The 13,768-nt window shown below is 39.6% G+C and overlaps 1 protein-coding gene across 7 annotated transcripts in view; it reads left to right on the top strand.

Annotated features, from left to right (window-relative positions):
• The window catches only part of BMPR1B (bone morphogenetic protein receptor type 1B), a 423,330-nt gene that overhangs the window by 370,613 nt on the left and 38,949 nt on the right, over window positions 1-13,768 (top strand). For all 7 annotated transcript variants that reach the window (XM_032632927.1, XM_032632928.1, XM_032632930.1 and 4 more), the window contains 2 exons: window positions 3,543-3,645; window positions 4,179-4,281. In XM_032632927.1, the coding sequence (XP_032488818.1) occupies window positions 3,543-3,645; window positions 4,179-4,281 (206 nt within the window). The remainder of the gene's footprint in view (window positions 1-3,542; window positions 3,646-4,178; window positions 4,282-13,768) is intronic.

The raw sequence follows: 13,768 nt of genomic DNA, 5'->3' as shown, positions 1-13,768 counted from the left end.
TCTTACTTGCTAGTAAATGTTCACTTGGGCACACTGAAGATCTCTTGAGGCAGTTTATCCCTGCTGATCTCTCAAGATGTTCCAGGTACTCCTTTGCCTTTGGAATACTGGGCAGATTCAAGGAGTCATGAAACTGTAGACCAATCCAAGGGTTGTAACAGAAGTTTTATTAACAACTACTTTGACCTCATATGACCTTTTCATTTTCAAATGCTTTGCTTTTTCATGGATGAGCGTTAAGTTGAGAGGCATTCAGTACTGATGACTGAGCAAGTTCCTAGCAACTGTTCTGTCAATTACTTCTCTTTACCTATAACCCAGGGGCAGAATTTTTGAAATGTACGTTGTCTTCTTTTTTATTGAAGTAGAGTTGATTTACAATATTATATTAGTTTTATGTGTACCACATAATGATTCAATATTTTTATAGATTATACTCCATGTAAAGTTATTAAAAATAATGGCTGAATTTCCCTGTGCTGTACAATATATCCTTGTGGATTATTTATTTTATACATGGTAGTTTGTACCTCTTATTCGCCTACCCCTATCTTGCCTCTCCCCCCTTGTCAGTTGTCTTCTTTTAAAATTCATAATCATTACTGTAATCAAATGGTTCATCCTGCGTTCACGTATACATCTCACTACTTTCAATTTTGTTTAAAATTATTTCAACTTTTGTTTCTTCATCTCTTCTTGTTACCACTTTCAACACTCTGGGGATGTTGGGATAATAATCTATATAAAACATTTAAAAACTAAGCTTAACCATGGCAACCAGCAACAGAATGTTCAAATAAGCCCATGGTTAAGAGTTGAATGGCTCCTAGTGATGGGTGACGTTGATCAGCTTTGACCCCAGAGCGTAGTTATGTTTACCTTTGTGCTTGTTTGAGAGTTGAAAGTTCTCAAGTAATTCTTAAGCTTCTGTAATTGTACTGCAGGTTTCCAGTTAATGTCCCTTAGTAGCTAGCAATTTCAGTAAGAAGCTTATAAATTATTTTTGCTTTCTTGTCAGTAATATGCACTTGAAATGGTTCTCTCACCTCCTTGCTTGTCCCTCAACTACATATTTGAGTTCCTATCCAAATTTATGACTTATGGGACACCAACTCTTCTTTCCAGGGTCTCTTTCCCTCTCCATCCCCTCTTTTTAAAATTTATTTCTCATTGAAGTAACATTGGTTTATAACATTATATAAGTTTCATGTGTGCAACATTTTATTTCTACTTCTGTGTACATTACAGCGTACTCTCCACCAAAAATGTAGTTTCCATCATCTCTCTTTATTCTTAGCTCACCCCCTCTTCACAGACGAGGGAGTGCATTTTTAAAGCTTGAATTTACTCTTCCTCATGTTTCTTTTTATTTCCCAGGACATCGTGACAGTAACCTGCCAACAGCTTTACCAGCTTTCTGTCTTCTTTCTTGATTCTTCAAATTGCCTAACAGTACATTTCTGTATTCTCAAATTTTGATTTAAGGAGGCCTCCTGATTAAGGAGAAATTAGTCTTTTTTTTTTTTTTTTTTTTTTTTTTTTTTTTTGCGGTACGCGGGCCTCTCACTGCTGTGGCCTCTCCCGTTGAGGAGCACAGGCTCCAGACGCACAGGCTCAGCGGCCGTGGCTCACGGGCCCAGCCACTCCGCGGCATATGGGATCTTCCCAGACCGGGACACGAACCCGTGTCCCCTGCATCGGCAGGCAGACTCTCAACCACTGCGCCACCAGGGAAGCCCAGAAATTAGTCTTTTTAGATTTAACCTATTGTATCAAACTTTTCTAGCTGCTGTATGATTTCCTAGTGTCAGAAACTTAAACTGACTTTATTCCTAACTCCTGAACTTTACTTTTGATGAAGAGAAGTGTAAGTTATACATATAGTCTAAATGTATAGGAAAGGGATAAAAAAAATCACATGGGTATTGTTTGCTTATATTGTTTAAAGTAAATTTCTAAGGGACAGGTCTTTTATTTATTGCCTTTGGCGTTTACATGCTTTAGATTTTCATAGCGATTTCAGTACATTGGCTAAAAAGCCCCAAAGAATTTAGAGCATGGGCTGTTCCAAGGCAGTCTTTCTCCTACAGCAATATTCATGCATTTGACCTTAGTCTAACAAAGAGATTTATTATCATTGGCCGTTCCTAGCCATTCATTAGTATGTTTGAACTTTGCTGTGCTAGTTCTTATAAACTGAGGCATTTTGGATCGCTTGAGGCTTATAAACCAAGTAAACAATTCTAAGGGTGTTGATGATAACTGACGCGCTAATGTATGGCAGAATGCCGCTACCACTAACATAAAATAGACCAACACACAAATCACGGCTATCACCATGCTCAGAGCTTTCTTCCCATGACCTTTTGGGACTATGTTGTCACATCTATATTGGGTGTTGAACATGCATATATATGAGAGAAAGATAGATAGTACTTTAGTTCTTTATTTCTTAGATATGCAGTAGTGGTTTATGACTTATATTGGGAGTCTGTGGGTGTTTATCACCCGAGCTTGTGAAGACAGTAGTGTCTGTTTATAAATAGTTCTATATATAATAGTCCTTGTTTTTCATTTTTAATCCCTGTGGAAATGAAGCAAAAAGTCCTTGATTCAAGGCTTGATTCTGTAACTGTTTTGTTTTGTGACCCTGTACAAGTTTGTTAGACTCTCATAAATTTAATTTACCCATTTGTAAAATAGAAATAATATCACTTCTCATTGTTGTTGAGAGGATTAAATGAGATAGAATAAGTGAAAGTTCTTTTCAATGTAGAAAACCAGACAGAAATGAAAAGTATTCTTTCTTTGCCTTACCATGATCTTGTTAAAAACCCTTCTTTCTGCTGTCCATCCTTAACCCACACCCAAATAAGACAACCACAAAACCTGATGTTTTCATATGCCTGCCCGGAAGCAGAGGGTACCACATGGCAGAATCTTACTCACTTTACTTAGGCTGTGCTGATCCCAACTCCTACCTGTCCTTAGTCTGTGTGCCTTAGTAAGAGATAAATTTATTTCACTACCTCAGAGCAAGTAGAAGCAGAATAAATGTTCACCTGCACGGGTTCAAACCCCTGCTGTGCCTCTCACTAGCTGTACAGCCTTTGAGAATTACTCAAGGTCTCTGAGCCTCAGTTTCCTCATATAGAAAGTAAGCATAGTCCTGCCTTCTTCTTACAGTGGATTTCTGAAGGTGATACCTGTGAAGGACCAAAATAAGTGTTTAGCATTTAGTGTATATGGTTAGTAATTTATATGTTATATGGAAAGTTTGGATCCTTCTTTCTTGCAAGTTTCTGGACAGAGGAGATATTGCTAAATATTTTATGATAATTAAGTCAACTTTCATAAAAGGAAGTTTGGGGATTCTTTAAACAGATGGTGACCTGTAATGATAATTGACTTTCTTCTTGTTTGTAATGAAGCAAGTGATAAACATCTTCATTTCCTTTTACCATAGACACACACACACACACACACACACACACACACACGCACGCACACGCACACACTTACTTTGCCTGTTTGGTCTTTAGCACAGATGGATATTGTTTCACAATGATAGAAGAAGATGATTCTGGGATGCCTGTGGTCACTTCTGGATGTCTAGGACTAGAAGGCTCAGATTTTCAGTGTCGGGTAAGGAAGATAATTTGATTCTACTTTGTAACCTTTCACTGGCTAGATTTCAAACAGCCAAATTTCAAACAAGATATAACAACTGTTTGGGGGTCTTTTTTTTACTCTCTTGTTTTCAGTAATTTGGAAAATAATTTGAAAATTCGCATTGGGTCAATTCTTCCTTCCTTTAGAAATCAAATATTCATTTTATTTTTGCCGTTAACTTCTGGTTTAGTGACTCATTAGATCATCTTGCTCAAATTCCAGTTTGGTTAATTTCATTAAGCCAAACTTTCTTCCTCAGTTTACGCGACACACGTTGGTTATTACAAATAGAATAGTAATTTTGTTGAAATGCAAAAGTTGCAGTAAGGTAATACATGATGATTTGAAAGAAATTACCTAATACAATACATCAGTTTCACCATGTTTGAATAAAACTATCAGAATTTTAAGTGACTTCTCTAAATAGAATTAATTTACTAGTTTTGGATGGTATGACTTTGAAATTTAGGGGAAACCTATTAATAGCTGTTTGGGTTCGATTTTAGGACACGCCCATTCCTCATCAAAGAAGATCAATTGAATGCTGCACAGAGCGGAATGAGTGTAATAAAGATCTACACCCTACACTGCCTCCACTAAAAAACAGAGGTAAGAAGAGGAAGGCTTCCAGGCTGGAAAAGCTTTAGACATAAAGAAAATAAAAACTTGAATTATGCTCTTTTCTAAATGCATCTACCTGTACCATTTTCCACTACTGGGGCAGAGGACTGAGGCAAGATGACATAATGAAACGGTCATTCAAAGACATGTGCAAGGAGTTCTCAGGAAAATAGTTGCATGTGCCTTCACTCTTAAGATTCTTACTTCTGGGCTTCCCTGGTGGCGCAGTGGTTGAGGGTCTGCCTGCCGATGCAGGGGACACGGGTTCATGCCCCGGTCCGGGAAGATTCCCACATGCCGCGGAGCGGCTGGGCCCATGAGCCATGGCCGCTGAGCCTGCGTGTCCGGAGCCTGTGCTCCGCAATGGGAGAGGCCACAGCAGTGAGAGGCCCGCGTACCGCAAAAAAAAAAAAAAAAAAGAAAGAAAAGATTCTTACTTCTTTAACCTGTCTTCATTTCCTTCAGAAAACTACGGTGTCTAGAGCTTGGAGTGGGTTTCAGGAGGATAGAGGAGGGAGATAGTGTTTTCCGTTTACCCCTAAATGTTATTCAGAAGTTACACTTCACTCAAAAACTGCTATTTGGCTACATTCATTTTAAGAATAAGGACCTTTTAAAGGACTAATTCAGATGATATGCTGGATGGCATTTCCTTTTATTTATGCTAGAGTAACTACTTTTTAGTCAATTCATATGTATTGGTAAAATGGAGAAAATATCTAGAAAGTTTAATTCTAAGACTATACATTTAGTGTTGCTCATTAAAAAAGACACATACTGCATCCCCAAAGACTCCTGGTTAAAAACGGCTCCCATGTTTCCTTTCTTCTTGTTCTCACCATAAAAATAAATGATTTGTAATTGTCATAGAGTCCTAAGTCTTATATAAGTAGCTTAAAATGATTTGTCATGATTGATTTTTATTTCTTGAGAGAGAAAATCTTCCCAACAAAATACAATGGCATTTCTGGGTTTCGATGATAATATTTTATAACATTTGTTCATCCTATAGCCTAGAAAACTCTGCAAGATTGATTCATAATAATTCACATCAAAAATTCACAGACAGATTTTAATTTTGCCAGTCAACATGCTAGGTGTTATGGGTAACAGAAATGGATGAAGAAAGTTCTTTCTCTCAACACATGCACACTAGGTTATGAGAGAGAAACATGGAAATAATTAAATTATACTCAGGCAGGAAAATCTCTGTAGAGTTAGATTATAAAGTGTATTAAGGACACAGAAGAGTGAGTGGCTCACTTTGGGGTGGGAGGATGTCAGAATAGCTTCATAGAAGTGATACCTGAGCAGACTTTAAGGCGGAACAGAAGTTTGCCAAATGGATAAGGCAGGAATAAAAAGTTTAAAAATTAAAGTGGCTGACATAAGCCAAGAATTCCGCTACTAACTGTTACATTAATTAACCCATTTGAGCTGTGGGGTATTAGGCTTATTATTCCCCACTTAAAGGTGAGGAGATTGCAGCACACAGAGGTGAATTAACTTTCCCAAGGTTGCACACAGCCCGTGAGTAGCCTGTGACTCTAAACAGAGGCAGTCTAATAAGTGCAGAGGTTTAGTTTGTAATATATGAGAAAGATTTGCAAAAGACAGGCATACGAAACAGCATGGCTGGTTGGAGAAAGTCCCCTAATGCAGTTGTCTGAAGCCTCACAGTTCAAAGTGGGCCTGTGGGTCAGCAGCATCAGCATGGCTTGGAGCTCATTAGAAATGCAGACTCTCAGGCCCCGCCCCAGACTACCAAGCCTGCATTTTTAATGAGATTCCCCAAGTGATTTACATGCACATTAAAGTTTGGGCAACACTTTTGGTAGAAAAACACCTATACGAGGATATAGCTAGCGCCCCTGTGTCTCAGCACGTGAGTTCGACAACACCTCGTTCGAACACAATTCCGCTGACGTCAGGTTGCTGTAAAATTCTAAATGCTTACTTTCAGTTTTTTGTAGTTACTGCCTTGTGAATCAGTTGCAAAAAGTAGGTGATCTGTAGACAACATTTTGAATAGCATCTGTAGACAACACTAATGTGTTGGGAGTGGGGCGGGAGGTGGGTGAGGAGTGCTGGAAATGAAGGCAGTTGTGCCAGAATCGCTTCGCTCAAGGAGAAAAAGGTTTTATTACCTGTAAGTGGAAGAGATGCGTTCTAGCAGTAGCGGTAGGGTTTAGGAAAACTGACTTAAATGCTGCAGTGCACATACTGTCCTGTAGGTGGAGCCAGATTCTAGTTAGGACCCGGCAGGCAGGGGAGGATTCTCTGAAGAGGTTGAGTGCTAGGGACTTTTAAAAGCAGAGGAAGTCTCCTAGAGAACTCCGTGAAAAGGCTTTGAAAAGAAGAGTAGTAGTATTGGGAAGACAAGTCCTTGGTCAGGGCAGTAAGGGAAAGAGGATGTTACTGTGGCTGGTGGATTATGTTGAGGGTTATACAAGGTGACGGACTTGGGGGGAGTTTAGTGGCTGTAGGGTTTACCATTTTGAACTCTGAGGATCCCAGGTAGTGCCTGGGTGAGGTCTCTGCAGATTCCACCTCACCATTTTGCCACAGTCGTTTTGGGGTCCAGTAAAAGTCACTGCAGGCTGTGGTCTGAGAGCACTGGTCTTTCTTACACAAATATACCACAGAGCTGCTGCCTTTCTTGTTTTTGCCTCTACCATATATACACATGGGCAGCATTTTTTTTTGGAAGTGGACTATACATGTTTACTGAGTATCAGTAATGCATTGGTCAGAAATATTTGCATTGCAGCCATATTGGATATATGTCTTTATATAGTCATATTGGAGATAGGTATATTTATGTTTTGGTATAAAACCCCAAATAAAGAACAGGGATGTTAAAGAGACATGGAACCATCTTATTTTGATATTTTTAACTTTAGCTGTTGTTTTTATACTTACGACCAACCCTAACTTTTGTGGAGCCGGGGCAATGGTATAAATGGAAGTCCACATACCATTTACCTAATTATTTAAAACTCATAAACCAATGTAGAAGACTGGTAAATAAAATACTTTCTGTTAACCAAACTTAACAAGAATATTTTCATAGTGATGGGGAACACCAGCTTGGCATTCAGAATGCTTGAACTACTTAGACTTATTCATTCCAGTGTGGGAGTGGGAGTGATTGGGAGCCCCGTTCTTGGTTCTGTCTGGCACTGGGAGAGGTCTCTCATGCATGCAGCTGGACACCTGTTTTGTGTCTGTCTCAGCCTGTTGGCAGTGATACTGTCGGCTGGGAAAGTCTGAATCACTTACCGGGGTCCATACCACTGTGGCAGCCCCCATAGATGTTTGTCTGACTGGAGCTAATGTTGTGGCTAGACTGACCCCTGTGGTTCTTATTATCTAAAATGCACCTCAGCAGCCACTGTCAGAGAAATCTGAAAGATAAGATGTATTATTTGCAAGAACCAGAGGGTACACAGCACACCTGAGGGCCACACAGCAAGGTCACAGGCATGGGGGGGTGGGGACCTGGGGTTCTCCCTTTACTGGGGTCAAAGGTGGGGTGCCTAGGGTTTCACAGTTTCTCTTTTTATTGGCAAATTAATTAATTTTGAAAGTTGAGTTATGACTGAAATATAACATGATATTAGTTTCAGGTGTATAACGTAATGACCTGATATTTGTATATGTTGCAAAAATCATCACCACAGTAAGTCTAGCTAACATTTGTCACCATACACGGTTACAGAAATATTGGCAAGTTTAAAACATAAGAGTGGGAATTAGGGCACGGGAAGGGAAAAGCAGAATTATTCAAGCGGTCAGTTATCCAGGGAACTTCACGGGTGGGGTGACCTGCTTTCTTATCTAGTTGTTTTACCAGTAGTGTGTCATACAGCTGGCAATGTGCTTATTTGAGATAGAGGTCTTTGCAACAGATGCCTCAGTAAGCAGAAGCTTAATGTCAGGCACCCACATTACAACACCCCAGCCCTCTGGTTTACGCTCTGCCCACATGTCTTGCCCCAGACACCCCTTGGCCACTGCTAGGTCACCCCTCAGGCCTTTGGGTAAGTACACCAGCTCCTTGGTCCACCCTCAGGGAGACAGGGGGCCTCATAGTTTCCCGACACAGGCCTGGGGCCATTTAGGTAGAATTCCAGACTTTGGGGCAACGGCCAGTGTTTTAAATGGAGAGCAGGATGGGACAGATTCTGGGTGGACACGTTGCCTGTGTTCTGCAGACCACTGCTCAGTGGGAAGGGGTCCAGTTAAAGGGAGCCGGAGCAGGACCCTCTAAAGCTCAGAGCCTAGGTAACTGTGAATGGAGTGCTTACTTACTGTGGCTCTTTTCTAAGTACTTTACATACACTGACTCATTTAATCCTCATAACAGCTCAGTAGAGAAAACACCATTAGCATCACCCCAATTTCTCAGACATGCAGCTAAGGAATAGTGAGGTCAAGTACTGTGTGAAGGTTACACAGCTAAAGTAAGTACTGGAGATGGGAAATCGGCCTATGACCTCATCTCCCTGAATTGTCTATAAAGAGCCTTAAATGACATTCTCAAAAAAAGAAAAAAGCGTTTATGTATCTAAGAGTTAGAAGACTCTAAGTAAAGTAGTGGTTAGCCATGTCACAAAATAATCAATAAACAAGATGATTACTTTGAAGCCTCCTGTTTATTATGTTTGCACAATTAGCATTTTCTCCATTCTTAGAATATGGTGTTAGAGGGTTGCTCCCTCTCTCTCTCTTGCACACACACTCTCTCTCCGCTCCTCCTCTCCCGTCCTCTTCCTTCTAATTTATCATTTATTAAGGCCCACTTACGGGCTTCCCTGGTGGCGCAGTGGCTGAGAGTCCGCCTACCGATGCAGGGAACACGGGTTCGTGCCCCGGTCCGGGAAGATCCCACATGCCGCGGAGCGGCTGGGCCCGTGAGCCATGGCCGCTGAGCCTGCGCGTCTGGAGCCTGTGCTCCGCAATGGGAGAGGCCACAGCGGTGAGAGGCCCGCGTACCGCAAAAAAAAAAAAAAAAAAAAAAAAAGGCCCACTTACGTATTAATACTAGGCTAGTGGTTTTCAAACTTAGGTGCATCAGAATCACCTGGGGGGCTTATTAAAACACGGATTACTGGCCCCCACCTAGAGTTTCTGATTCAGTAGATCTGAGTGGACCCCAATGATCTGCCTTTCTAAGGAGTTTCCAGGTGATACTGATGATGTTGGTCCAGAGACCACACTTTGAGACCCCTGGGCTAGGCGTTGCCTGATAGTTTGTTACATATTATTATAGTAGACTTCCTATAAACCTATGTGTCAAACTAGTACAAAGCAGACACTGTATTATTAAAAGATGAGAGGGTTAAAAAATCCAGCTCACGGGCTTCCCTGGTGGCGCAGTGGTTGAGAGTCCGCCTGCCGATGCAGGGGACGCGGGTTCGTGCCCCGGTCCGGGAAGATACCACATGCCGCAGAGTGGCTCAGCCTGTGAGCCATGGCCGCTGAGCCTGTGCGTCTGGAGCCTGTGCTCCGCAACGGGAGAGGCCACAGCAGTGAGAGGCCCGCGTACCGCAAAAAAAAAAAAAAAATCCAGCTCACCAATTTGTTGTTGTTGTTCTTTTTTTCTTAATAGTAGCTTTTCTGAAAAAGTTAAATGATTAACCTTATCTCAAAACATCTGTATTACGAGGTGCTAAATAATAACAGGCTTAGGTGAGGTTCTGTTATTAGACCTCAGAGAAGTACTAAGCGTAGGGGTAGATACCTACAAATAAATTGTCTTATTAAAAAATAAACAAGAAAACCTTTTCTACCGATCCAGAGTTTTTTCACTTTTTTTTCCAACTTAGATGCATTTAGCAGGAAATTAGAGATACAAAATCACATCCAACAAATATTTATCAATGTGTATTTAGATCCTTGAAATTTTATTTGTCATCTTCTGTTTCAAAAAAAGATGATGAAGAGTGACCAGAAAGCAGCGGAAATTCTTTTATGAATATTAGTTTTCCTTTTGCTTTGCTTATTCCATTTCAGCACCAGCAAAGCAGAATATCCTGGGACAATATTCTTTCTCCTGAAAGAAGAAATATGAAAAGTAATTAGATCAAATGCAGCACCTTCATTATAAACAATAAAATATGATTCGGGAAGCCCAGTCACACTGCAGCTGGTGCAAAGAGGAGGGAGACATGTCTGTTTTGATGGAGAGGCTTGTAGGGAGAAGTCGTGGTGCCCTGGTGTCTGGCTTCCTGCCTGCAGAATTAGTGATGAAGGGGCACTGAGATGCTGGAAGGGATGATGTATGGTTCCAGCGTCACATGGTTTGACCAAGATATTGTGAGTTTAATGTTCTCTTGAAATGGTGTGTAGGCAAGAGAATTTGATGAGGTTTTTTTCCTCCTCCCAAATTACTTATTATTACTTATTTTTGTTTAATTTTTTTTTTCAAATGAGTACTTAAAGAAGTGAAAGACTGGTGTTGAAATGAACAGAAGCCCTTTGCTTTATTAAATGGGATCCTTAAATTTGACTTTTACAAGAGCAAATAAAGTTCATATAATTTTTTTGGAATACGTATAGTTTGTGTGTTTAAATATGGGAATTACTAATATACGCTACATGTATACTTCATGGAAAATGTATCCGAAACAACTGTTTCTGTTTTGAAATAGGGTAATTTCAATGTAGTTTAAGTAAAATTATAATACAGGATTTCCAAAGCTAAACTTTATCTTATTATTTTTTTTCTTACTCCACTAAAAAATATATTCTGATCAGTTTACAGATTTGTTTAAAAATGCTATTGCTTAGCTTCGGGTATTGCCAATTACAAATTAAACTCAATAGGTAACAGGTATTTAATCAGTGAAACCGTCTCCCATATTCTCTATAACACAGATAGGTTGAATATATGATACCATCTAGAATGCAAAGGTCAGTTGCAGAATTTTCCTTCTGACACATATATTATGCTTGTGGCAGTATAAACCGGTACATGAGTCTGAGCCGAATTCCTGGCCAGGGAATAGCTCTTAACATTTCTGGAAATGTGCAGCTTCTGACTATTTTGGAAATTCTGGTTAACTTTGTATTTGGGATAGGTGAAAGAAATTTATAAATAATTAGACTTTTCCTTTCTCACTGAACACAGTAATCTGGATATAACAGTTCTGTCTTAACTTCCTTTGTTACCAGAAAATATAATGCTAAATCTTTTTCTGCAGGAAAGTAACTGGAATATTATGTCTTTGTTCTTATAGTGAACTTAATTCTAGATGTTACTGTGAGATGACATCCCAATATATGATGAAGGTAAATTACAGTATTGTTTGTTGACTAAAATCCTCTGACAAGAATATGCTTTTCAGGCACTTTGTGCTCTATTAATAGAAAGATGTCTCCAATTTATCTGTGGTTATAACACTGAGAGCACATATAAAGATGTCTTTGGGCCATCGTATTTCCAAGACTCTTTCTAGCAATATGGTTTTTTATTTCCTATTGCAATTATGAGCGATCTTCTAGCCTTACAGAAACAGTCCTGGCATTTTAAGCAGTTGCAAACCAGTTAATTATGAGAGGAGACAAGTAATGACAGAATGCCGTTTTGTTAGGAAACCATTGGTGATTCTTACTTGCCTCTCAGAGTGAACCAGACTTCCCTAGAGAGTTCTCCATTCTGCTTCCCTGAGCAGTTGGAGTGACAGCCAGGTAGAAATCTGCTGGCCTAGAGAGAACTGTGGGCTCTGTTCTTTTCCTGATATGTATCTGGAAGTGTTCGCTTTCCAAGACTCTGGCAGTGACTTGAATGTTTACATTGTTAATGCTCTGAGCACAGGTAATGGCAGATTAAAACATGACAGGCACGACCAACAGAAACAAAAGGCATATTGATAAGGCTCACTATTTATGACAAAAGACAAGCAGGCAGTAGGGGATAGGTTTATTGGGGCAAAGAAAAGGAAAGTGGGAAGGTAATGCTAGCCTTTAAAAAAAGTGCTTGATGGTAAGGAAAAAATCCCTTAGATTCTTTCTGGCCTCATTGCTCTCATAAATCAGAAATCTAATATGGTGAGTAATAAATACACTGTTCTTGGCCTTCCCTGGTGGCGCAGTGCTTGAGAGTCCGCCTCCCGATGCAGGGGACACGGGTTCGTGCCCCGGTCGGGGAAGATCCCACATGCCGCGGAGCGGCTGGGCCCATGAGCCATGGCCGCTGAGCCTGCGCGTCCAGAGCCTGTGCTCCGCAATAGGAGAGGCCACAGCAGTGAGAGGCCCGCGTACCGAGAAAAATAAAAAATAAAAAAGTACACTGTTCTTACGGTTCAGAGTGTTCTGCATTTACGTGGAAAAGTGAAAGTCGATGAGGCTGATAGTTTTTAGTAAAATTATATCACTTGAATGAAAAAGTATTCTGTATTTGTATACTGAAAATATGTTGTGCATATGTAGTTAGTTACTCTAGTTTTGATAGAGTATCCAGCGTTCTCTTTGATTTTCTGCAAAATCAGGCTTTTTTGCTTTTGTTGTCCTTAAAATTGGAAATAGATTTTAAGCTGTTTGCAGCGACATTATTTGCACCATGGTATTTGTATATACGCATGTGTACAAACGTTGTTAATTGCTCTCTCACTGGCGGAGGTATTTTGCTCATTTTGGGTTATTGTTGACTTTGCCTATAACCCAGAAGAGCGGGGGAGGTAAGGAGGGAAATTTTACTAAGAAAATTCATTGTGTAAAATCTTAGCCCACGTAATTTTAACAGCTTACAAATTATTTTCAAGATTTCCTAAGCAACACTTTTTGGACAACGCATGTGGTAATTATATATGAGTCCTGTTGTTGTTAAAGGCTGAATGGCTCTTTGAATGTGTACTCCAGTAGATCACGGTCTTGAACTGTTTCTCTGCTCAATTGGCAGTGTTTCTGAATTTAATATAAAACTGCTTTTTAAAAAATGGTCTCTCATTTAGTCTTTTCAGATGCAGACAGACTACTTCCATTAATATTTTACAAGTAGTGTAGATCATAAATAATTATTAAACATATATTTTAGACTGATGAGTAAATCATAACATTAACCATCATAAGATTTGGATGAGAAATTAGTATAAATATCTGTGGATTTTAGTTTATAATAAATAATCCAAAGTTTCTCTGATAGATTTCACAGTAAGATTTATTTTCATTTCATGTGTTCGTGTTACTTTCCTGATTTTGGTAATTGCATTACCATTTGGTAAGACAATGTCCTTGTTCTTAGGAAGTTCACTCTGAAGTGCTTATGGGTGGAGACATTATGTCTGTAACTTCAGATGATGCACAGAGTATACATACATATAAATAAATATGAATACAAACATGTACATATACATATCTTTATATATAGAGAGGGAGGTAGGCACACACATACATACTGAGAGAGCAAGAGAATTATAAAGTAAATATGATACAATTTTAAAAATGAAAACTCTCTAAAGGGCATACTGGA

Source organism: Phocoena sinus, chromosome 5 (assembly GCF_008692025.1).
Source record: "Phocoena sinus isolate mPhoSin1 chromosome 5, mPhoSin1.pri, whole genome shotgun sequence".
Lineage (NCBI taxonomy): Eukaryota > Metazoa > Chordata > Mammalia > Artiodactyla > Phocoenidae > Phocoena > Phocoena sinus.
This window is presented reverse-complemented; position numbering and strand designations above follow the sequence as displayed.